At 46.6% G+C, this 26,858-nt stretch overlaps 1 protein-coding gene across 1 annotated transcript in view; it reads right to left on the bottom strand.

Annotated features, from left to right (window-relative positions):
* The window catches only part of cfap65 (cilia and flagella associated protein 65), a 191,093-nt gene that overhangs the window by 45,673 nt on the left and 118,562 nt on the right, over positions 1 to 26,858 (bottom strand). Inside the window, exons 23-25 of the mRNA XM_041201213.1 lie at positions 26,108 to 26,299; positions 13,198 to 13,356; positions 5,129 to 5,272 (exon numbers count right to left, since the gene is read on the bottom strand). Of these exons, the coding sequence (XP_041057147.1) occupies positions 5,129 to 5,272; positions 13,198 to 13,356; positions 26,108 to 26,299 (495 nt within the window). The remainder of the gene's footprint in view (positions 1 to 5,128; positions 5,273 to 13,197; positions 13,357 to 26,107; positions 26,300 to 26,858) is intronic.

The raw sequence follows: 26,858 nt of genomic DNA, 5'->3' as shown, positions 1-26,858 counted from the left end.
GGAAGAAGCACTGAGGGAGGCAAAGGTGCAGAACGTACTCTGGGTGGGGTTTTTCAATGCCCATCAAGAAGAGTGGCTTGGTTGCGCCACTACAGACTGATCTGGCCCAATCCTAAAGGACATAGCTGCTAGACTGGGTCTGCAGCAGGTGGTGAGGGAACCACAAGAGAGAAAAACATACTTGACCTCATCCTCACTAACTTGCCTGCCGCAGATGAATCTGTCCATGAGAGTATCGGTAAGAGTGATACAGCACAGTCCTTGTGGAGGCCAAGTGCCAACTTCACATTGAGGTTACCCTCTATCATGTAGTGTGGCACTAAACCATTTTTAAAATTCATTTACGGGATGTGGGCGTCGCTAGTTAGGCCAAGATTTATTGCCCATCCCCAATTGCCCTTGAGAAGGTGGTGGTGAGCTGCCTCCTTGAACTGCTGCAATCCATGTAGTGTAAGTACAACCACAGTGCTGTTAGGAAGGGAGTTCCAGGATTTTGACCTAGCGACAGTGAAGGAACGGTGATATATTTCCAAGGCAAGATGGGGAGTGGCTTGGAGGGGAATTTGCAGGTGGTGGTGTTCTCAAGTATCTGCTGCCCTTGGCCTTCTAGGTGGTGGCGGTCGTGGGTTTGGAAGGTTCTGCCTAACGAGTGTTGGTGAGTTTCTGCAGCGCAACTTGTAGATGGTGCACACTGCTGCCACTGTTCGTCAGTTGTGGAGGGAATAAATGCTCATGGAAGGGGTGCCAATCAAGCTGACTGCTTTGTCCCGCATGGTGTCAAGCTTCTTGAGTGTTGTTGGAGCTGCACTCAAACAGGCAAGTGCAGTGTATTCCATCACACGTGCCTTGTAGATGGCGGACAGGCACTTGTGTGGCGTGAATGTTACTTACTACTTGTCAGCCCAAGCCTGGATATTGTCCAGGACTTGCTGCACCTGGACATAGACTGCTTCAGTATCTGAGAAGTGGTGAATGGTGCTGAACATTGTGCAATCATCATCAAACAGCTCCACTGCTGACCTTGATGATCCATCTTGGCCTCGTATGGAGGGCCCCAGCATTACAGATGCTATGATTTAGCCAATTTGATGCACTACATATGATATCAAGAAACACTGAAGGCACAGTATACTGCAAAGGCCCGGACAATATTCAGGCAATAGTACTGAAGACTTGTGCTCCAGAACTTGCCGTGCCCCTAGGCAAGCTGTTCCAGTGCAGCTACAACACTGGCATTTACTAGAAAACTGTCAGGTATGTCCTGTACACAAAAAGCAGGACAACTCCAAACCAGACAATACCAGCCCATCAGTCTACTCTTGATCAACAATAAAGTGATGGAAGGGGTCATCAACAGTGTTATCAAGCAGCACTTGCTTAGCAATAACCTGCTCACTGACACCAGTTTGGGTTCAGTCAGGGTCACTCAGCTCCTGACCTCATTACAGCCTTAATACAAACATGGACAAAAGAGCTTGAACTGCCGAGGTGAAGTGAGAGTGACTGTCATTTACATCGAGGCAGCGTTTGACCAAGTGTGACATCAAGGAGCACAACTGGAGTCCAATCAGGGGAAAACTCTCTGATAGGTGAAGTCATACCCAGCACAAAGGAAGATGGTTGTGGTTGTTGGAGGTCAGTCATCTCAGTTCCAGGACATCACTGCAGGAGCTCCTCAGAGTAGCGTCCTAGCCCAACCATCTTCAGCTGCTTCATCAATGACCTTCTTTCCATCATAAGGTCAGAAGAGGGGATGTTTGCTGATGATTGCACAATGTTCAGCTCCATTTGCAACTCCTCAAAGACTGAAGCAGTCTATGTCCAAATGCAGCAAAATATCCAGGCTTGGGCTGACAAGTGGCAAGTAATATTTGCACCGCACAACTGCCAGGCAATGACCTCTCCAAGAAGAGAGAATCTAACCTTCACCTCTTGACATTCAACGGCATTACCATCACTGAATACCCAACTATTAACATCTTGGGGATTACCATTGACCAGAAACTGAACTGGAGTAGTAATGTAAATACTGTGGCTACAAGAGCAGGACAGAGGCTAGGAATCCTGCAGCGGTTAGCTCATCCCCGACTCCCCAAAGCCAGTACAAGGCACAAGTTGATAAATCCCCAGGGCCTGATGATCCACATCCCAGGATACTAAAGGAAGTGGCCATGGAAATAGTGTATCCTTTGGTTGTCATCTTCCAAAATTCTGTAGATTCGGCAACAGTGCTGGCAGATTGGAAGGTGGCAAATGTCACTCCACTATTTGAAAAAGGAGGGAGGGAGAAAACAGCTGGTTAGCCTAACATCAGTAGCACAGAAAATGTTAGTGTCTATTATAAAGGATATAACAGGACACTTGGAAAATACCAATGGATTAGACAAAGTCAACATGGATTTATGAAATCATGTTTGACAAACCTACTGGAGTTACTTTGAGGACTCAACTCGCAGAATAGTTAAGAGAGAACCAGTGCATGTGGTGCATTTGAATTTTCACAAAGGTTTTAGTGAAGTCCCATATAACAGGTCAGTGTGCAAAATTAAAGCACATGGGATTGGGGATGATATATTGGCATGGATAGAGAACTAGTTAGTAGACAGGAAACAGAGAGTAGAAATAAATGGGTCTTTTTCAGAGTGGCAGGCGGTAACTAGTGGGGTACCACAGGGATCAGTGCTTGCACCCCAGCTATTGACAATATATATCAATGATGTGGATGAGGGAACCAAATGTAATATTTCTAAGCTTCCTGGTGCCACAAAACTAGATGAGAATGTGAGTGGTGAGAAGAGTATTAAGAGGCTTCAAAGCGATTTAGGCAGATTGAGTGAGTGGTCAAATAAATGGCAGATGCAGTATAACGTGGGCAAGTGTGAAGTTATCCACTTCGGTAGGAAAAACAGAATGGCAGAGTATTATTTAAATGGTGACGGATTGGGAAATGTGGATGTACAAAGGGACCTGGGTGCCCTTGTACGCCAGTCACTGAAAGCAAACATGCAGAAGCAGCAAGCAGTTAAGAAGGCAAATGGTATGTTGGCCTTCATTGCGAGAGGATTTGAGTAACGGGGGTAAGGATGTCTTACTGCAGCTGTAGAGGGCCTTGGTGAGACCACACCTGGAGTGTTGTATGGCAGTTTTGGTCTCCTTACCTAAGGAAGGATAGAGGGAGTGCAGCGAAGGTTCACCAGCCTGATTCCTGGGATGTCGTATGAGGAGAGGTTGTATTCACTAGGCCTGCATTCACAGGAATTTAGAAGAATGAAAGTGGATTTCATTGAAACGTATAACATTCTGACAGGGATGGACAGACTGGATACAGGGATGATATTTCCTCTGGCTGGGGGTCTAGAATAAGAGATCACAGTCTCAGGGTACAGGATAGGCAATTCAGGACTAAGATGAGGAGAAACTTCTTCACTCAGAGGTGGTGAACCTGTGGGATTCTCGACCACAAGGTGCTGTGGAGGCCAAGTTACTCAGTATATTTAAGGAGGAAATAGATAAGATTTCTGGACTCTAAAGGTGTCAAGGGGTATGGGGAGAAAGTGGGAGTACGGCATTGAGACAGAGGATCAGCCAGGATCATATTGAATGGTGGAGCAGGCTTGAAGGGCCGAATGACCTACTCCTGTTCTTATTTTCTATGTTTCCAAGCCAGGAGTATTTGATGGAATACTCTCCACTTGCCTGGATGAGTGCAACTCCAACAACACTCAAGAAGCTCGACACTATCCAGGACAATGCAGCATACTTGATTGGCACCCCATCCACAAATATTTACTCTCTCCACCATTGACGCCATCTACAAGATGCACTGCAGGAACGTATCAAGCCTCCTTAGACAGCACCTTCCAAACCCACAACCACTGCCATCTAGAGGGACAAGGGCAGCAGACACACAGAAACATCACCGCCTGCAAGTTCACCTCATCATCCTGACTTGGAAATACATCGCTGTTCCTTCACTTTCGCAGGGTCAAAATCCTGGAACTCCCTCCCTAACAGCACTGTGAGCAGACCTACACCACATGGACTGCAGCGGTTCATGAAGGCAGCTCAGCACCACCTTCTCAAGGGTAATTAAGGATGGGCAATTAACACTGGCCTAGCCAGCAACGCCCACAACCCATGAACGAATGAAAAAAAATCAGTCTTTAAAACCTAACTCTTTAATCAAGCTTGTCCAATATCTCCACATGTAGCTCAGTGTCACATCTAATTTGCTGACATGCCAGCGAAACACATTGGGAGATTCTACTACATTAGAGGGGCTGCTTAAATGAAATTGTTGTGGAGGAAGGGAGTTGCACAGGGACAGGATATAATTGCTGTATGGAGCAAACTGTCACCAGTGGAGAACGAACAATAAGTCAGTGTCAGACAGTAGTGGCTGCACATGATCACAGAGGAAAGGGCGGGCAACGCCACAGAGGGATTTGCAGGCAAAGACAAAGATCTTAAAAGTCCATTCGCTGAGGCATGTTGGAGCTTGAAAAGGGCAGGCCCTTGTGTAGGGAGCAATAACAGAGAGAGGATTCTGGACGGATTGAGGTTCACTTAGGGAGGAAATGGTCAAGCAACCAAGACAATATGGAGTCTTAAAATTCAAAAGGTGTTGATGAATGTTTTGGAAGTGGTGGATTAGAGTTGGGCAGAGGCCTATAGTGTTTCGGATGTGGAAAAAGGAAAGCTTGATAACAGATTGGTCACGGTGGAGGAATCTGAATTTGGGGTCAACAAATGCCCCACAACTCTTGTATTAACCTGAGACAGTAGTCAGGTAGTCTGATGGGGGTATGGGGAAATGTAGCAGCGTGCTGTCCTGAGCCCAATCTGCACTTGAAATACTCACCCATCTTGGCGCCTGCTAGGTCTCTTGCATATGAAAAGGAAGGATCAAGAGCCTGTTTAAGGAGCTGGCTCTAAAAACAGTCATGATCATTGAGTGTTTTACTGCAGCCAAAAAATAGAACATCAAGGCCTTGACGGGAAAAGTTTATTTTTACACATTTATCAACTTAATCTAATAAAGACAAAAACTGTGGCCACTAAAATAAATCTGTTCCCAGTATTATCACTTAATGATCTTATGCTCTGGAGAAATTGGTACATCTCTCACCTCACTGATATGTTCTGATGTTGAGTGCCAGCTGTATGAAATGACTTCTGTCTGAGAAACGTTGTACAGAAAGATCATGCGGCTTGATTTTGTGAAGACGGGAACATTTCCAAAAGAAATCCGCTCTTCCGACAAAAACATTAGCTGCCAAAAAAATCCCAGGACTTTAGGAATATTTATTGCTTGCATTGGCAGAGAAACTCTCTAATAAATTGCTTAGGGACCATTCTTTATACATTTTACCAAACTTTGAATATCAACAAGCTATTTAATCATTATAATAAGTGCTTTGCAAATAATCAAATAGTTTATAAAGAGTGAACACTGTTATGATGTAGCAAACATGGTAGCTAATTTCCATGGATCAAGGTCCCAGAAATAGCAATGTGCTAATGATAAAATCAGGTTTTTTTTAAAGTTTTATTGGTTGGTGATAAATATTAGACCAAGCCACCAAGGATAACCAAGGCCATGTAATTTTTTTACCTGAGAAGGCAGATGGGTCCTTGGATTAATGTCTTATCTGAAAGACAGCATCTCAGACAGTGCAGCCCACCCTCAGTATTGCACTGGGAGTGTCAGCCTAGAGTTAGTTATAACATCTGCCCTCTCAAGTGGATGTAAAAAGATACCCATGGTACTATTTTGAAAAGCAGGGGAGTTCTCCCTGTTATCCTGGCCAATATTTATGCCTCAGCCAACATAATTAAAAACAGAATATCTGGCCATTGGTGTTTGTGCGACCCCAGTGTGTGGCTTTGATTTGTGGCCATAGTGCAGGAAGCAGGAACAGGAGCAGGAGACACAGTGTTGATTTATTGCATATTCTGAGTATTTGCATATTCTATACCAGGGTGATTAAAGCTGTACTCTGCCACACATGCGTAGAAACGAGTCCAGCTCTCAGTCTACCTTATGTATTATGCCTTATTTTTCTTTATAAAACTGAAAAAGGAACTCTCAATGCAACTGCATTTGTAGCACAATGAGAGCAGTTTAGTGCCACACAAACTGCAGAGCACTGCTTCACAATCTCAATGTACCATTGCTTCATCAGTTTCTGGAATAATCCATTTTTCCCATTGTCACCAGCTTCGGACAACCACACAACCCTATATTATCAACCTTATCTTATTATCACGTTTAACAAGAAAGAAAATGAGGCATTTTGGAGTTTGTGAGGGAAAATAATCCTGCGTTCTGTCTTTGCTTGCTTTTTACTTCTCAGCCTCTTGTGATGCATAAGAGGGCAGCTGCTACTGCATTGCTGAAGGAATCAGATAAAAATTAGAATCCCATAAGGCAACTGTATGAGCTTTCGAACCAAGATTAGACAACTTAAATTTGAATGGCTGCAAGTACAATAGATCCCTTCACTGAAATATAGTGAAATCAGGGCCTGAATTTTACACTGTTGGAACAGGCACACAGCGGCCTCGATCTCACGTAACAATGAGACAACGTCGGGGTGCAGCTTGAAGTCATGTCGCCATCGCACGATATTACAGATAAGTGCGCTCGTCATCAAATAAAGGGGCAATTAGGCCAATTGAAAAGGCAATTCACCAAGATTTTACATGGCCCGTGCGATTTCACGCTCGGCACAAGGGCCACTCAGCAGGCGGCCTTCACGTTTTTAATTAAAACTCAATCCAAGATGCGATAAAAGGCAAATAGCATCTTGTCAAGTTGAGTAGGCAGGAGTTTGGCTGTGAGTTGGTGGGGGTTGTTTTCAGACTGTTCATTGCATTTTCTCTGTGCTCTGGAGCACTCTTTGGTTTACCAGCTTTTTCAGAGGCTTTCTGCCTAGACCCCCCCTTAAGTGCACTCTCCTGTGCAATCAGCAAATAGGGATTGTCTACTCTGCTGGAGGGATCTCCTCAAGAGAGAAGGAGAGGGCCAGAAAGGAGAGGAGACCAGGTGCCTGCAGGCAGTGTCCCAGAGAGCGACCTGTGGAAAGAGAGGCACAGCCAGAGCAGGTACAGGGCCAGCAGAAAGCACAAAGCAGAAGGGATCATAGAATACACCATTATCTTGCAGCCAGAGTTTACAGGCAGCACCCTTGCTACCTGGATATATCTGAGGTCCAGTGCTGAAGGAGGCTCCAACTCTCTAAGGACACTGATCTCCATTTACCAGATGGTTGGCCCAGAGATCACCTCAAACTGTGTAGGTGGCCACCCTATGCCAGTGGCTCTTAAGGTTACAGTGGCCCTGAATTTTTTTGCCTCAGGTTCATTCCAGGAGTCAGTGGGAATCTATGTAGTGTCTCCCAGTCTGCTGCCCACAGCTGTGTCAAGCTGGTCATCGATGCTCTATTCAGATGGATCAGAAACTTCATTCATTTCCGGATTGATGAAGCCAGCCAGGCTGAGTGAGCCAGAAGCTTTGCTGCAATTGTTGGGTTTCCCCGCATACAGGGAGCCATAAATTGCTCGCATGTGGCCTTAAAAGTGTCAGCGGGTGAGCTGGGTGCTCGTCAACAGAAAGGAGTTCCACTCCCTGAACGTCCAGCTTGTTCGCGACCACAAGACTCAGATATTGAAGGTCTGTGACGCCCACATCCTGCAACATTCCCAGGTGCCAAGGCTATTCGTCACTCCAGCTCAGTAGGATGGTTGGCTCCTGGGGGACACAGGGTATCCTCTGAAAAGGCTCATGACATTAGTCAGACACCCAAGGACAGAAGTGGAGGAGAGGTACAATCAAAGTCATGCCTCTTCAAGGGCGGTAATTGAGGCGACCACTGGGCTGCCCAAGATGAGGTTCCGATGTCTGGACCAATCAGGGGAGCACTTCAATATCCTCCAGAGTGTGTCTCACTTATTGTCGTTGTCTGCTGCACTCTGCACAACCTAGCTCTCTCAAGGGGGAACAACTTGGAAGACAAAGATAGCGATCCTGATCCACATGCCACAGAAGATGACCGAAGTGCTGGATCTGAGGAGTCAGAGGAGCTCCTGGGTGAGGAGTCTGAGGCTAGTGTGAGGACCTCTATGGGAGGCAGGGTAGGCCTTGATTCTGAGAACTTTCAGTTAGGCATCCAATGCAAGGAGTCAAGGCGATGGCAAGGGTAGTGCCACCTTAATGATCTTTCCTGATGAGACAATTCTGTAATCCTTAAGTCAAAGTCCAACCTCTGAAATAAAATTTGCATCCCTTCCACTGTGTCACACGCGACACCCAAAACTATTCCTTTTCCAAAGCATGAAGCACACTAACACAATTGCACATAATGAGACATTTTTATAATGAAGCTACATATGCAAATGAACCAGTGCACATGTGCCAAGAAACATAAATCACACCTGACAAGCCCTTGTGATCAGACTGACTTAAAATTCCGTTTGCAAGTGTTATGTCTTGGTGCCCCACTCTTTTGCTGGCAGCTGGATTGGAGACAGTCTGCTGACTCTGATGCTCTGTCGGCTTTGATGACCTTGGTGACCGTTCTTTGTCCAGCAGAGCCTTTGCAGACCCCATCTGGGCAGGAGAGTCCAGCGCCATTGCTGGCGCTTCTCAGTCATTGTGGTGTCATCAGATGTGACAGCCACAGGCAGAGGAGTGGAGGAGCTGCTGCCATCATCCACATCACCCTGAGAGGAGATTACAGATGTGAGCTGCAGCCCATGCACCAACATGAGGTTGGCTTGAACCTCCCTGCTCACCATTGATGGACGGGCAGCTAGCAGAGCGTTACAAGCTGAAGGGGGATTAGTTTAACAGCGCTGATTTCACCTCTCACTACCTGTCATAAGCAGAAAGGTGTTACTTGATTTTTGATTTCCCCCTTTATGGTTGGTGGCACATTTTTCCCGACCATTCAGTTTGGAGTGATCCAATCCACGATTAATGAAAGCACCTCAAACTTGAGAAAAGGTAAAATAAAAGGGTTGGTTTATTTTACAGAAGCACGAATCACAGGAAAAGGGGTTTTGCCAAGTCCTCCCTTTTTGCACTCATATAATAAAAGAGAGATAAGGGAAAGAAAGGGGTACAGAGGAAGACCGCGATAAAAGTAAGAGTTATGGTTTCACATGAGTCCAGAGTCCAGAATCAGAAGTCCAGTGGAGCATTCCTTCAGAGGTTAGCAGTCTGAAACTGTTGCAGATTAATCCAACTTTCCAGAAGTGAGGACTTCCACAATGGGGGAAGGCACATAGAGATGAATTAGTCTTGAAGGTGCAGATACAGAAGTTCCAATGTTCCAGCAGTTCACAGTAAAGATGAAGTCCAGGCACTTCACCTGAACAAAGCTCGTTCTGCTGTTACTTGTTAGATGATAAAATGATAGACTGCCTGGATTCAGTTCCACATGGCAATATTACAGGTTCTAGTAATTTGGGGGTGGTCATGTGACATACCTCCCACTTCTTCTCCTGAGTGTTGGACAAAGATTGTATTTTTCCAGGTTTGGAATCTTGAGGTATTTATTGGAGGAGCCAGGATCCCTTTTGTCCTTTGCAGACATACCATCTCCATTGGCTGGAGATCCGCCTTAGGAATGCAAAGTGGGTTGGTGCATTTCTTTGGAATTTGATTGTCGGCCACCACAGAGGATATTAGCATCTCTTTAAAGATAACAATGTCCCTGATGGTCGTCATTCAGTTATCACACTTGCAGTGACCTGCTGAGGTCAATGCCAGTGTGTGGGCTTGCAGGTCTGAACGCAATCCCAGAAATCCTGATTGAGTTCCTGCAGCTGCCTCTCCATAAGAGTCACCATTCTCTCTCTATGGAGGAGGCTGTATGCTAAGAGCTCTGGCTCAATGCAGTAATCACACTCCACATGGACTCCTCCAAGACAGAGACCATGGCTCGCAGACCCTCAGGGATCTCTGCCAGATCCTCCCGCGCATCCCACTGGACATCCAGCACCTGGACAACTCCAGAGGCTCATCATCTGCCTCAGACTCAGCACTGTCCTGGTCTCCAGCAATCCTTTGGCTGCCAGCGCCCTCTGCCTCTGCCAGCTCATTAGGCGAGTGTGGTGTGCCATCATCACTGTGCAGTACCATCTGATCTGACACGCTAATTCCCACTGATGTGCCCATGTCTGCACTGGTGCTTGGTGCAGAGGGAGGGTGTAATGTGGGTGCATCTGTGAGTGGCTCCTCCTTGGAGGTCAAAGGAGGGTCCTCGGGGTCTGCCTGGTGTTGTGAGTTGGCACATCTAAGGAAGAAGAGGAAATATCATTACGAAGTCACAGTAATGCGCTCTGATTGCTTCTCACAATGGACAACTCCCTTGCAGAGACATTGTGAATGGTTGAGCAACAGAGACTATTTGTTTAAACATCTCATTCGAAATGCCACTGTCTGACATCTTTTATACCCTTCCCCAGTATCTCACCTGTCCACTGGACTCTTCCCATCCTTCAAGACCCTTGCTCCTCCGCGACCTGTGGAGCTGGCTCCAGACTTGCGGACCATCTCCAGAGCTTCCTCCTCTGCCTGCATCAAAATTAGATTGACCACACCTCCATCCATTCATCCTCACTCCTGAGCATTATGACTCCTCTTCTCCCGTAGGAACAAAAGTGCTTTCATGAGTCCCCCCTCTACATACCCGACCGGACCAGCAATCCCCGTCCACCTACCAACCCCAATAGACACAGGTGCAGGTGCCCATCACATTGGCACACCTTACCCTTGCATACATCCAAGCCAACCAGGCACATTTTTCAGTCTCTCAAAGCACAGGGTATATGTCATTTGGCACTCTGCATTCCATACCCGTAAGCGCCAGCAAGTCCTGCCACCCACTAAGACATCTATACACAGTCATCCAAACAGACTCAGTATTCTCACCCTGGCAGAGCGCAGAAAGTCACTGAATCTTTTCCTGCACTGCAACCAAGTATAGCACACAACATCATGGCTCACCTGGGCAGTCATCTCTGTCCATGCCTTCTTAGTTTGGAGAAGTCACCTCCTCTTCCCCGCCCCACAAATTCAATATATTCTGCCGAGTAATCATGGCCTCCAGAAGAACATGTAGGCATTTAATGGAAAAACAGGGAGCAGGGTGCCCATGGTCATTGCCTTCCCGCCCAGAATGGGATTCTGGTCCTGAAGCCATAATTACTGCTTCGACAGACAATATCTTTCCAGGACAAAAACAGAATTACCTGGAAAAACTCAGCAGGTCTGGCAGCATCGGCGGAGAAGAACAAAGTTGACGTTTCGAGTCCTCATGACCCTTTAACAGAACTAAGTAAAAATAGGAGAGGGGTGAAATATAAGCTGGTTTAAGGAGATCTTTCCAGGTACAGACAGATTCACACACAGCTCCCTGAGGCTTCTGACCACCACTTGGCAGCCTTCAGGGAGCTCCCTGTCCACTTTTAAACCCCCCCCTTCCACCCTCACCCACGAAACCTCATTGGACCCAGCACCCGCACGCCTCCTGCCTCCACCAGTAATGCTGAGCCAGTCTCAGCATGTTTTGTGTTGGCCGGCCATTAATTGGCTAGCCAGTGAAATTGGGGTCAGGAGCCGATTGCGGGCGGATCTAGCAATAGTGTTCCCGCATCAAGCGTAAAAGTCAGGAGAGTGGTGCACACAGACATCACCAGAACATTAAACCTGTCGCTTGCAATGATGTCACATCAGTACAACTGTGCATGCACCATGTTGGAAGCAAATGCAGCTTTAACAAACAGTCGGTTCTGTGATTTACCTGGTTTACATTAACTCTACAGCACAGAAACAGGCCATTCAGTCTATCTGGTCTTTGGTGCCTTTTGTGTTCAAAACAAATCTCCTAATTTGGGGACTGGAGGTTCTTTGAGTGAATGAGCAAAGTGTTCTTCATCCATATCAATCTTGCACCACTGTAAAGCTCTAGCATGTTTAGAATGATATCACTTGAAGTCTGAATAATGCATTCTGTCCCCAGTCCTTAGTTCTAACAATATGTGAGAGAGCTATGGACTTTAGCCAAGGCTGAATAAGTACATGATGGTGCAGAATTTTCTGGAGTGGAAAATCTTGTGATATAAAAACAAAAAACTGCGGATGCTGGAAATCCAAAACAAAAACAGAATTACCTGGAAAATCTCAGTGGGTCTGGCAGCAACGGCGGAGAAGAAAAGAGTTGACGTTTTGAGTCCCCATGACCCTTCCACAGAACAGTTCTGTGGAAGGGTCACGAGGACTCAAAACGTCAACTCTTTTCTCCTCCGCCGACGCTGCCAGACCTGCTGAGTTTTTCCAGGTAATTCAAATCTTGTGACATGCTCCGCTTGTTAAGATTCTTTTCCTTACCTCGCAGCTCGAAAAAAATTTGTGGCACACAATGTCGGAGAGTTAAAGCTGATAACAACATGGTGAGGATCTTGGGACAAATGGGACCAGTAAATGATAGGCCCAAAAGCCTGTCTCCTTAACCAGTCAGATGTAAGGGTTAAGAAAGAAACAGGAATGGCGGAGAAGGAAATAGGGTGGATTCGTTAACTCAGTTACAGAAAGAAATAAAAACAGGAAAAGAAAGAATGGATTAAGAGGCAGAAAAGAGACTGAAACGAAAAGTAATGAAAAAAATTTAAAATCACTTGGAACAATGTGCTACGTAGGAGCAAAACTCTGAAGTTTTAATTGTTCCTTTTCAGGGCTGGAAAAGTTGACTAGCATTTCAGGAATATAAATATTGTCATTAAAATGCTTCTTGCACTAAGTACCAGTTCTAACTTTCTGGGATAAGATTAGCAGTCAATTAATGTGTGAAAGCAGCAATTTGTTGGAGATTCCCAGGGACCTTGGGATTCAGTCGCCACTGTTGTAACACTTACAACAAAGCAGCGTCAAGTGTCCAACAAGTTTGTATCCAAACCTATGGCATATCTCTTCCTCGCTGTAAGTTGCTGGGCTATTTCTGCACTCATAACCAGCGCGTGGCATTAAACATGCTGCTTTTTTCCTGACAAATTTTGTGCAGTTATTTTTTTTTTTTTTTTTTACTGTATTTACAAGTGACAGGAACAAATCCATACATCACAAAGGGGTTTAAGAGGTCCTTGAAATTAAAGAGTTAAACTGTACGGTCCGATAATCAATCCGACTCTCACCTGCCCAAGGACTGGTGCTCGCTGAACAGCCGGAGCTCCAAAGTATGAAGATGGGTCATTGAAAGAGGCACAGCTGCCTAGGACCCGCTTGTCGTACCCAATACCTGTGAAGGTCACCAAGGCAGAATCACCACCAAGGATGTGAATGGGGACGTTCACCTGGAGAAAAGAGTATACAAATCCAATTAATTGGAAGACATGCAAAACCAGAAATGATTTCTGATTCAGGAAGTGAAGTTGATGACCCACAGTCTCAGAGCGAGCCACAGTGGTCAATGAGTAATTGAAATTTTACTCAAACACCACATAACGCAGAAGACATACACATGAACATATGAGTCAATCACCAACATAAAGGGAAAGAGAGTTTGATGTTCAGGGTGTTGCCCACCAGCAAAACTTGGTCCTGATGTTGGGGTCGGGGGTGGGGGGGGGGGGGGGCTGCCTCACAAAATGTTAAACTGTTTATTTCTCTGATTATTTCCAGTATTTATCTTTTAGCATTTCATATTTCCAACATTTCTGGTTGTCTTTTTATCATCACATAATGAACTACCAGAATGATTATAATTGGATTCATATTATGAATGCTTGCTTCTAGTGTGACCTTCACCCACCCAAAGCACATATTGGGCATGTGCCAGAACTCTTGAAATTACAGACTTGAATTAGGTAGAATTTTACAACACAAAAAGAGGCCATTGTGCCCAATTGGTCTGTGCTGGTGTTTATGCTCCACACAAGCCTCCTTCCTAAATCATCTCATCATATCAGCACATTCTTCCATTCTTTTCTCCCTCGTGTGCTTATCTTAGCTTCCCCTTAAATGTGTCCATGCTATTGGCCTCAACGACTCCCTATGGTGGCAAGTTCCATATTCTAACCAGTTACCCCATGATCCTGATTTTCTCTTCTCATGGAGCAAGTTATAAATTGCCTTATTAAATGTGCTTCTGATAGGAAATGCCCCTTCCTGGCACTCATATTCATGAGATTGCTCCCAATATCTTGAAGTTTTCAATGCCATGTAATGGCCCAGCTTTCACTATTCACAGACTTGTAAGTAAAGATTTCTAGTTTCCGATCGCCTAATCCAATGCAGCGTCTGTGAAGAGGGCAAACAGTAGAGAGGCTCTTCAACCTATCAAACTGAAGAATCCTCACTGAGAAACGCAAACTGCAAAGTAGGAAGTAAAAAACAGGAAATATAAATTACATTTAAATCATTGTTCAGGAAGCACAATAAAGGTTGGGTCATACGCATGGGATTAAGGCAGAGACATAAAGGAGAGGAACAGAATTTTGTAAAATTGTTTTAAATTTTATTTTTCTTAAAAACCTGCAACATTAATTTTCTTGAGGGAATGAGACTCCACTTTTGTAAAATTAATTTTTCTAGTACTAGAGAGGTTGTCTAGCTATAATTATCACTTATCACACCATTTAAACAATCAGTTATTCTTGATTCTGCAAGTCCTAACTTCATCTATCTTAAATGCAAAACGAGTGGATAATTATCCTAGATTCATGCTACAATTCACTACAAAGATTTGTATGCAAATTCCATTGGCGAAGACTGCAAAAGCACAGTCTGTGGAAGAATAGGGTGTAATTGACAGCAACTCGAGTTTTATGCATTTAACTGTGCATGTGTAGACTTTAGATGTTGCTGTCAGTTTTACCCTGTAATAACGGCAGGTGCTGATAGCCTCACAGTAATTAGTAGCAAAATACGAGCCAAGGGGCCATAACTTCCAAGCTCCAGGGCAGTGTAACTGGGGTCTACCCCAAGGATGCACTGAGGAACCCCCCCCCCCCACCCCCGGAAGTTCCCAGAGGTAAGGATTGCATGGCAATTGCCCGGGAAATGCAAACCTCCAATGGGCAATTGTCCTGTACTGGGAACCATCCAAAATGTGATTTAAATTGCAAACTTCTGAAGGTTCTGACTTTGTTACCAGAAAAAGTTAGAAGAATTAAAACTACTTCTAGCTTCTGGTTAACCATTGTACTGACCCACATAAACCTGCCTCCCATGGGACTCCCTGCAACCTCCCCAGACCCCTAGGGGACTCCCCTCAGCCCTTGACTACCCACACCCAGGCCCAACCTGACCCAACCCACTCTCCTGCCGACTGCCTGACCTTCCCCCAATCCGCAACTGGCCAACCACTACCGCACCCAACTGCCCACTCCCCCCCACCCTACTGTCCAACGCCACCCATCCCCTCTCCTCACCCACAACCAACTCTAAACACTCACAAACCTACCTTCTCCCTGGCTTTGAAAGTGGCTGGGCCTTTAATCTTACCTGATTTATGACAGCCAGTGCCACAAAAAAGAGGGGGTGGCCTCCTTGTGTCCGACTCTGAAGCCCTCAACAGAAGGCCTTGGAGTGCACTCTCCTGCAAAGTTCTTGAGTCGGAAGGTTGGGCAAGAAACGATCAATAGGATTGGTAGGTAAGAAAGTAGGAGCGGAGTGGCTCCGACTCTGCCACTCCGCGCAAGTTCAGCCCCAATATCTTGATAGATTTAACATCACAGGGTGATATCTCTTCACATGTAAGATAATAATATCAGGATCTGATGGCGAAAAGAAGCTCTGAATAAGAGCAGCTTTGGCTCAGCAGGTATCGCTCTCGCCTCAGTGGGCAGGAGACTGTGGGTTCAAGTCCCACTCATCAGGAAGATATAATAATGTTATTGGAATTTATTGTAAAGTGTGTGTGTGTGTGCGTGAGCTGAAGGCTTTGATGTAAACATGGGGGAAGTTTAGAGTGTAAGATGTAAAAGGACATTTGCATTTTTAAATAAACCAGTCTAGATTGTTTTCAAAAGAGGGAGTGAAATATTACACCTAGCCGGGTGGAGTTCAGAAACAGGGGGCAGAATTTTGCCCTTGATGGGCGGGTGGGCCCCACCAGCTTGGCAGTGACGGATGAGCAGCCAATCGCCGCCACCGAAACAGGCCCCGCCGCCATTTTAAGTGGGCGGGCCAATTAAGGCCCACCCAGCGGGCCACCCAACGGTAAGTGCTATGCGCTTCCTGTGTGTGTGTGTGTGGGGGGGTGGGGGGATTCCCCAACTGTCAGAGTGCGCTCTTTTGCACATGCGCGTGAAAGAGTGCACATCTCCCCAAGGCAAAGTGCTGCCTCAGGGAGATCGCTGAAAGGCTGGCATAGCGCGCCTGCCGACCGAAATATCGCAATGCCGCGTGCTGACGTCGGAACGCTTGCACGACATTTTAAGCGCTGGCGTGTGGACTCCACCACCCGCACCCCAGCCAGAAGATTCTGCCCAGGGTGTTTATTTTTCCCAAAGATTACTGGTAAAACTTAGTGCTATGAGAGACTTCTATTATCAGAAAGGTAAAGTCCAAAGACATAGTGAAACAATGGGAATTTGCATTCAAAGGGGAAAATATGTATAAAGCAGTGAAGGCTGTGTGTAAGGGTAGGCATTTTTAAGATCTAGCAAGTGTGAAAAGCCTTCAGCATTTAAGCCTCAAGCTGCTGTCTTCAAAGAACTGGAGTTAAGAAAACTCACTTTGAATTTAATTGGTTCAGGGTATTGTGTGTCACCTTGCCTGGGTCTTTTAAAATCTATGGGCAGGATTTTTTATTGAGCGGGCATGTGTCCGACCCACTCAAGCGTAAAATGGCGCATGATATTTCAGTCGGTGGGCGTGTGCAGGAGTTGGCAGCGCGCCCGCCGACAATGAAAAGGCCCATTAAGGCCATTAACAATCCAAGTGATTTAAATTTTTTGCTGCCTGTCCAACCTTACAGTTGGCAGGCAGACGAGAAGGCCAGGAGACCTCTGCATTTTTTGCGAAACCTCATCCACCGTGGGGTTTCGCTCTATCGCTAAAAAAAAATTCATCCTAATTTCTAGCATGTCCCGGCTCATGGGACAGAGTCACATGAGCAGGGACATGTTTTTTAACATTTCAAAAATCTTTATTTTTAATTGTCAAAACTTTCCATCTCCCTGAGGCAGCTCTGTGTGAACTTGCATATACGCGAACTTGCACTCTCCCCCCTCTCCCCCCACCCCCTCACCACACAGGCAGCGCTGAACACTGAAGCACGCGTTTAACGCTGGGGCCTTTAATCGGCCCACCAGCGTGAAATCGCAGTCCAGACCCAATCATGGGTGGCGGTCGGCATCCCACCCGGTCCCACCTGCCCCCATCCAACAAGGGGAAAATCCTTGCCCACGTGCCTTAATAAAAGTGTAACAGGGAGTCAGATTAAGTAGGGGATTTAGAAGTTACTATAGTAGAAATTTGTAGGCATATGTATGTGCTTAAAAATCATTTTTCTCGTTAATAAATGTTTAATCTAGTTTTGTAAAAACCTGTAAGAGTTAGTGGTCTTATTACTATTGAATTCAAGGCATGCATCTCGAAATTTACGCTAATTGAAAAACTGATTGTGGCAGTTGTTTCAAGTTTCCCTTTGGGATTTGAACAATGCAGCATTAACCATCGGCTACGCCATAACATACTCCAGAATCTTGAACACAAATCCACAAAGACACTGTTAATGCAACAGTGAAGGAGTGCTGTAGGGTGGAAGTTATTGTTTTTCCGATGAAATGTACACAGTGGCCTAACCGATGATTTGGATAAATTCATCATTACTTCTTTACTCGACCCACATATTTATAAAACACAAAATTCTTCGGCCTTTTCACAGCACTATCTAAACTTTCAACAAATTAAATATTTGATCCTACTTCATGCCCTTTGGTTTCTTTCCATTAAGTGTATACTCTAATTCTTTGCTTTCTTTCTACCAAATATATTATCTGGTACTTATTTACATTAAATTTCAGCTGCCCTTTCTACTAACATTCTGCTATTTCTACCAGCCTCATAAGATCTCAATTGCCATTTGCTAAAGCTCTGACTTACTTGACATGTACAAATTTTGACTTTGTTCTCCTACAACAGCACTCCAAAATTAATTGCCTTTCTTACCTCTAGATTTGACTGTTTTAATTCCAATAATCTTTTGTATGGCCTCCCGCTTGCGCTCTCCATAAACTAGAGTTCATCCAAACCTCTTCTGCCATTATCCTAACTCGCACAAAGCCACATTCACCCTTATGCTCACAGACCTACAGGTCTGATCAGGCCTTGATCTTGAAATTCAAATTTCAAGATGCCTCCCTGGTCTCATCTTTGCCTATCTCTGTAATCTCCTCCAGCTTGAGAAATCTCTGAGATTTCTGTGCTCCACAGTTCAGTTCCCTTGCAAGTCCCCGATTTTAATCGTTCTGCCATCGGCGGTCATGCCTTCATATCAGCCTGGGCCCTAATCTCGGGAATACCCTGAATAAAAAGCCAATAAAAAGGAATGAAACTGGACAAACAACCCGGCATTGACCTAGGCACCGGAAAAGACAATGGCAAACTCAGTCCTATCAGCCCTGCAAAGTCCTCCTTTTTAACATCTGGGGGCTTGTGCCAAAATTGGGAGAGCTGTCCCACAGATTAGTCAAGCAACAGCCTGACAAAATCATAATCACGGAATCATACCTTACATATCATGTCCCATACACCACTATCACAGTGCCTGGGTATATTCTGTCCCACCCAGCACAGGTGGCAGCATGGTGGTATACAGTCGGGAGGGAGTTGTGCTGGGAGTCCTCAACATTGACTCCAGCCCTCATGCGGTTTCAAGGCATCAGGTTAAACATAGTCAAGGAAACCTCCTGATGATTACCAAATACCGCCGCCCCCTCGGCTGATGAATCAGTACTGCCCCATGTTGAAAACCACTTGGAGGAAGCACTGGAGGTGGCAAGGGCACAGAATGTATTTTGGTAAGGGAATTCAATGTCCATCACCAAGAGTGGCTCGGTAGCCCCATCACTGACCAAGCTGGCCGAGTCCTAAAGACTGGGTCTGCGGCAGGTGGTGAGGGAACTAACAAGAGCAGAAAATATACTTGACCTCATCTCACTAACCTGCCTGTCACAGATACATCTGCCCATGACAATATCGGCATGACTACCACACAGTTGTTAAGGAGACAAAGTCCCGTCTTCACATTGAGGATAACCTCCATCGTGTTGTGTGGCACTACCATTATGCTAAATGGGATAAATTTCGAACAAATCTAGCAACTCAAGACTGGGCATCCATGAGGTGCTATGGACCATCAGTAGCAGCACAATTGTACTCAATCACAATCTGTAACTGCATGGCCTGGCATATCTTCCACTCTACCACTATCACCAGCCAGAGGATCAACCCTGGTTCAATGAAAAGTGCAGGAGGACATGCCAGGAGCAGCACCAGGCATACGTAATAATGAGGTGTCAACCTGGTGAAGCTACAACACAGGATTACTTGCGTGTCAAACAGCATGTGCAGCAAGTGATAGACAGAGCTAAGTGATTCCAAAACCAACGGATCAAATCTGAATTCTGCAGTCCTGCCACATCCAGTTGCGAATTGTCATGGATAATTAAACAAGTCACTGGAAGAATAGCCCCATCTTCAATGATGGAGGAGCCCAGCACATCAGTGCACAAAATAAGGCTGAAGCATTCGCAACAATTTTCAGCCAGAAGCGCCTAGCGAATGATCCATCTCAACCTCCTCCACAGGTCCCCAGCATCACAGATGTAGATCTTCAGCCAATTTGATTCACTCCATGTGATATCAAGGAATAACTGAAGGCACTGGATACTGCAAAGGCTATGGGTCCTGAAAATACTCCAGCAATAGTACTGAAGCAATGCTCCAGAACTTGCTGTGCCTCTAGCCAAGCTGTTCCAGTACAGCCACAACACTGGCATCTATCCGGCAATGTGGAAAATTGCCCAGGCGCCCAGATATGTCCTGTACACCAAAAGCATTGACGCACAGTAGCAGCAGTGTGTACCATCTACAAGATGCACTGCAGCAACTCACCAAGGCTCCTTGGGCAGCACCTTCCAAACCCACAACCACTACCGTCTAGAAGGCCAAGGGCAGCAGATAGATGGGAACACTGCCACTTGGAATTTCCCCTCCAAGCCACTCACCATCCTGACTTGGAAATATATCGCCGTTCCTTCACAGTGACTAGGTCAAAATCCTGGAATTCCCTCCCTATCAGCACTGTGGGTGTACCTACACCACAGGGACTGCTTCGGATCAAGGAGGCAACCCACCATCAATTTCTCAAAGGTAATTAGGGTTGAGCGATAAATGCTGGCCTAGCCAGCGAAGCCCACATCCCATAAAGGAATTTTGAAAAAAACCCTCTACCTCTCTCTCCTCCATTAAGATGCTCCATTAAACCTACTGCTTTGGTCACCTGTCCAAATACATCTTTATGTGTCTCGGTATAAAATTTTGTTTGATAAGGCTCTTGCGAAGTGCCTTTGGGTATGTTACAACATTAGATGTGCTATATAAATGCAAGTCTTTGTTAAGGTCATGGAAAGCACGAGATAAATCATCAACCTGAAATGTTAACCCTTTTTCTCTTCACATGTGCTGGTTGACTTGCTAAATGTTTCCAACGTTTTTTGCTGTAATTTCAGATTTCCAGCACCCACGGTATTTTGCTTTTGTATGATATAAATGCCGCCTTGATTTTCTTTTCAATAAATGCTTGTTACAACTTTAAAATCCTCTATTAAATTTTATCTTAGCCTGCTTTTCCCTAGTGGAATATCTCAATGTCGCAAGTATCCCTTCTTAAAACTATGAGCCCCAATTTTACCTAACCCACCGAGCCGGAATAGGCCGGATTCAAGCCAAGTGCCAGTTTTACACTGCACCTGATTTTATGCTCCATTAACTTCACATTCCTACCAGATAGTTTAGGTTAAAATCAGGTCTCACGGTTGTCAACCCTGTCACCTTTGGTGTCACCTGAAATAATTTTAATATTGATTTTGAAATTTCCACAGGTCTCAAGTTTTAGGGCAGAATTTTCAGCCTGGCTGGCAGGTGGCCGGAGCGGGAGCGGGCGCAGACCCAGTCACCGCCCGCAATCGGGTCCACGCTGCCATTTTACGCGGGCGGGCCAATTAAGATGCGCCCAGTGTGAATCACAGCCCCCGAGGACAGCGGGAGTGGGCGGGCAGTGGCCGGACTGCAATGACCACCGGGTCCAATGGCGACCCGGGCAGCCTGTTGTAAAAAGTTGTTGCAGCCTTTCAAAGGATGTGAATCACGGCCAGTGGAAGGGTTTCCCAGAACGCTGCTGGTGAGCAGACCAGGCAGGAGGGTGGGGGGGGGGCAGTCACTGTGCCCCTCGTTTTTCTAATGATTGCCTTGCTGCCCTCCTCGAGGAGGTGGCAGCACGGCGGGAGGTCCTCATACCCCAGGACAGGAGGAGGAGACCCCCCCACATGCCCAAACGTGCCTGGGAGGAGGTGGCGGAGGGGGTGAGCTCCCGCGACATGGTGCGGCGCACCTGGATCCAGTGTTGCAAGCACTTCAATGACCTGTTGCACTCGGGAAGGGTCAGTACCATGTTGGCACTGGTCATTTAACCCAGCAGGTAGGCTTTCCACCCGGCGCCACCTCCCCCCTATGTCTGTGAGTGTGGTGACTGTATTGAATCATTGACAACATGTGTCCTTTGCTGGGTGGGCCAGCAGGTATTGCCCATGCCGAGGTCACCCTGAGAGGGTGGTGAAGAGATGGGTTCTGCATCCGCAGCATGTGGTACACTGAGACCCACGTTACTGTTTTGGGGACAACCTGGAGGAATTGCACCTAGGCACAGTGCTGGAACTCCAGGACATGTCAAAGTTAGGGTGATGACATGCTGGAAGGGGAGCTTCAAGGTGGCATGGCACCGATCGATCTGCTGTCCTCTGCGCTCCACGTGCTTGCGCCTCTGTGCTATGGAAGGTTAGACCGTGCGGTACCTGGTGTGATGTAGGCAGCATTTGGCCAAGGGGGTGGGGGCAGGGACAGGGACAGGCTGAGCATCTTTGTGTGAGTGGAAAGAGTTGACGTTTCGAGTCCTCATGACCCTTCAACAGAACTGATTTTTCTTTACAAGGAGAGGGGTGAAATATAAGCTGGTTTAAGGTGTGGGGGTGGGGGGGCGGTGGAGAGAAGTGGAGGGGGTTGGTGTGGTTGTAGGGACAAGCAAGCAGTGATAGGAGCAGATCATCAAAAGATGTCACAGACAAACGAACAAAAGAACACAGAGGTATTGAAGTTGGTGATATTATCTAAACGAATGTGCTAATTAAGAATGGATGGTAGGGCACTCAAGGTATAGCTCTAGTGGGGGTTGGGGGGCATAAAAGATTTAAAAATAATGGAAATAGGTGGGAAAAGAAAAATCTATATAAATTATTAGGGGTGCACTTAACAGCCTTCCGGACTGAATATTGAATTCAACAACTTTAGGTCTTGAGCTCCCTCCTCCATCCCCACCCCCTTTCTGTTTCCCCCTTCCTTTTGTTTTTTTCCAATAATTTATATAGATTTTTCTTTTCCCACCTATTTCCATTATTTTTAAATCTTTTATGCCCCCCACCCCCACTAGAACTATACCTTGAGTGCCCTACCATCCATTCTTAATTAGCACGTTCGTTTAGATAATATCACCAACTTCAACACCTCTGTGTTCTTTTGTTCTTTTGTCTGTGACATCTTTTGATGATCTGCTCCTATCACTGCTTGCTTGTCCCTACAACAACACCACCCCCCCTCCACTTCTCCCCCCGCTCCCCCCCCCAACCTTAAACCAGCTTATATTTCACCCCTCTCCTTGTAAAGAAAAATCAGTTCTGTTGAAGGGTCATGAGGACTCGAAACATCAACTCTTTTCTTCTCCGCCGATGCTGCCAGACCTGCTGAGTTTTTCCAGGTAATTCTGTTTTTGTTTTGGATTTCCAGCATCCGCAGTTTTTTGTTTTTATCTTTGTGTTCAGCAACAGTGGGGTGAGGAGGCACTGGAGCCCTGCAATGTTCCACTCTGCTTGGGGTGGGCCGTCCACGAAGGGAGCCCAGGTACAAGTAGCACTAATCAATACTCTTTTCTCCTTTTCAGGGAAGAATGCACATAATGCCACCGAGCAGTGAGGACTGGTGCTGGCCCAGCACGGCGATTCTCAGCCGCTTCAAGCAGGAGGCCCTAGATTTGGAGAGGTGCCATGCGCCCAGGTCCACTGGTGTCGGTGAGGCTGGGGTGCCATGGGCAGGCATGTATGCCCAGCAGTGAGGTCACCATTGTTCTCCCAACAGCCATGGCAGTGCTGAATATTCAGTGATTGAAGTTTGCAATATAGCTTGACCATTGCTTATGGAAGGATGAGCGCATAATGATCCGGGGGACAGGGATGTACATTGACATTGTCTCCACGTTAACTGATCCAATGTCTTTGTTCTTCCTTTCAGCATCAGCACAGCAGGGCCAGGAGGAGGAGCAGCAAAGGCCCCCTCTCACACCTGAGGGCCCTGAAGTCACGGACTCACCAGCGTCACACCATTTCTGTCAGGCAGGCATCAGCACAGATACTAGCACCTTGGTGGGAATTAGAACATTGGCTAGTGTCCTGGGACACAGTGGTGAGGGCACTTCACAGTCGCTGGAGAAGCTGGCAGAGACAGAGAGTGCCCATGGCGCCAGCAGTCGGAGGACTGCAGGGGACCAGGCACATGCTCAGTCGGTGCCTGATGATGTGCCTCTGGAGTCGTCCGCGATGCAGCAGGTGCAGGAAATGCGGCTGGGTGTGTGGGAGCATCTGGTGGAGATACACAAGGCCATGCTTGGCTTAGTGTCCGTGGTGGAGGAGTCTACGCGGACTATCACCGAAGCAATGAGCATCATGTCCAAGCACCATGCATCCTCCATGGAGAGAGTGGCGACTCTCATGGAGAGGCTCCTCCAGGAGACCAATCAGGGCTTCCTAGGGATGTGCTCGGACGAGCAAGCCCTCACATTGGCATTGACCTCAGCTGGTCATTGCCAATGTGGGAGATGGTCTGAGCACCAAGTTTCCCAGCTCAGTGCCCATCCGTCCATGGTGAGCAGTGAGGTCCGAAGGAGCCTCAAGTTGGTGCAGCAGTTGCCTATCGTCTCTGTGGGCTCCTCTCAGGGCCACCCAGAAGAGGGCAGCAGCTCTTCCACCCCTCTGCCAGTGACTGTTGCATCTGGTGAGGCTGCGACGACTGGGGAGGTGCCAGCTGTGGAACTGGCAGCTCCCTCCCAGGCGGGGCCAGCACAGGCTCCGTGGGCCAAAGGACGACCGCCAAGGTCATCGCGGCCAACAGGACAGCAGAGTCAGCAGGCTGGCTCAGATACCACTCCCAGCGAGGGGGCAGCACCAAGACATAGCACCCAACAATGTAAACATAAGGCACCTTAGACACACCACGGGTTAATCACTGGTTCTTTTGTGTTGGCCTGGAATGAGGTCTTTATGAGTTGGCGTGATTTTTAACACCTTTGTCATTTTGTTTCATTAAGTTCCTTTGGTTGTAATATTAAATCAGACATGTCACCATGGCTGAGGGTGCCTCTTTTCTTTTGCAGGTGGATGGTTTCCAAAAATGTTATGAATGATTTATGGGACATTCAGCTTTGTTAACAAGGCCCTTAGTTAATGTTCCTAACCACGCAGATTTTGCACTCAGGTATCGAGTATGGAGCCTGCAACCCAGGCTTGTCCTGGAGGTCCATATGTGGTCTGCTAGCTGAAGGTTGGTTAGATTAAAGTCTCCCGGGTGTCCCTGCCTCCCTGGAGTATGCCTGGGTTGGTGTCTACCCCCTCAGCATTTCCCTGTGCTTGCTCATCCTCGGAATCACTGCTGGACTCATTGTGTGCAGCCGCAGCCATTGCATCTAAGTCTTCATCGTCCACAGTGTCCCCGCTTTTCAGCGCAAGGTTGTGGAGAGTGCAGCATGCAACCAATATCAGCGACACACGATCTGGGGGTTACTGCAGTGTGCCCCTGAGCGGTCCAGGCATCGGAAGTGCATCTTGAGAAGACCGATGGCTTTCTCCACCACAGCCCTTGTGGTGCCGTGGCTCCTATTGTACCGCTGCTCAGCTTCTGTTCTTGGATGGCGGAGAGGCGTCATAAGCCACCTTCTGAGGGGATAGCCCTTGTCACTCAGCAGCCATCCATCAACCCGGGCTGGAGCATTGAAGAGCCTGGGAGTGTCTGAGGATGTAGGTGTCGTGAGAGCTGCCTGCGTACCTTACATAGACTTGTAGAATCAGCATCCTGTGATCACACACTATCTGCACGTTCATGGAGTGGAAGCCCTTCCTGTTGACGAAGGCTCTGGGCTCATCTGCTGGTGCCTTGACCGCCACATGTGTGCAGTCTATAGCACCCTGGACACAGGGGAAGCCTATGGCTCGCTGTGTTTGGCTTGTCTAGTCCCAACAGTAGTGAATGAAGGTCAATGCATGCCTGAACAGCGTCTGTAACCTGCTTGACTCAAGCGTGGACAGCTGATTGGGAGACATCGCAAAGATCACCCACCAACTCCTTTTAGCTAATGAAAACAAAACCAATTTTCAATTTGCTTCATTAACATGAACTACAATCTCATCAAGTACTTAATTTTCCCTTACCTCTAAGTATCAGTGGACGAGACACTGGCAAGTGGACAACATTCTATGGTGTAAGCTGTAGCTCAATGCGTAACACTCTTGAGTCAGAAAGTTGTGTGCTCAAGTGCCCCTCCAGGGACATGAGCACAAAGTCTTGGCTGAATTCTTAGAGCACTTAAAACTGATTACATTGTCATTATCAGATTGCTGTTTGTGGGAGCTTACTGTGTAAATTAGCTGCCACATTTCTTACATTACAACAGTGAAAACACTTTAAAGGTGCATAGTTTGCTGTAAAGTGCTTTGGAATGTGACCAAAAACATTATTGCTAAATGGAAGCCTTTCTTTCTCTGGGTAGTTACATACCAAATAAGATCGAGCCTCAAGTGGCGAGAAAATCCACTCAATGTAAGCAGTCATCCCCGCCATGATCTCTCCACGTGGGTTCAGGCACTGAAAGATGGGATGGTTGTAATTCTGCTCCTGAACTTCTCTCACAGAATCCATCTGGATGTCATATATCACTCGCAGTGAGCCACCATTGTACAGCTCGTAAATCTGTGGTGAACGAGAGATACAAGGAAGGGACTGAACACACAGTGCCACACCAATTGTTAGAGACCCAATAACCCATTTCAGAGGGCCCAAGGAATGCCAGCTTCAGTTGCACATGTTCCTGAAGGATTTCTAACACAATGTCCTCACCTCCATCTGCACTGTCTTCCAGGGTCCCACCACTGGGCTACCCAAAATGTCCATGGCATTCCATTCTTCCCATGCCAGGCTCTTCATGACTTAGTTGGATTCTTGATTACTAAAGTGTATTCTTCCCCCTCTATATTTTTTAACTAATAAGCTAAAGTGTTCAATGAAAAAAATAACCCAACAGCACCAACCCCACCCACAATTTTCTTAATGCATCTCTGATTTTTCTTTTGAGCTTTGCCACAGAATAATCTTCAATTGCTGAAGACTCCAGGGCCATCCTGGAGGGTTAGCAAAGTTAGAAGGTACTAAGAGTCAATCCACCACAGAGTCACAAGGCCAGATCGGGTAGGGGTGATAAGCTCCCTTCCCTCAGGTATATTAGAGGTCCCCGGGGATTTTTTAAAAACAC

Source organism: Carcharodon carcharias, chromosome 12 (genome assembly GCF_017639515.1).
Source record: "Carcharodon carcharias isolate sCarCar2 chromosome 12, sCarCar2.pri, whole genome shotgun sequence".
Classification (NCBI taxonomy): domain Eukaryota; kingdom Metazoa; phylum Chordata; class Chondrichthyes; order Lamniformes; family Lamnidae; genus Carcharodon; species Carcharodon carcharias.
Note: the sequence above shows the minus strand (reverse complement) of the source record. Positions and strands in the feature narration are given on the sequence as shown.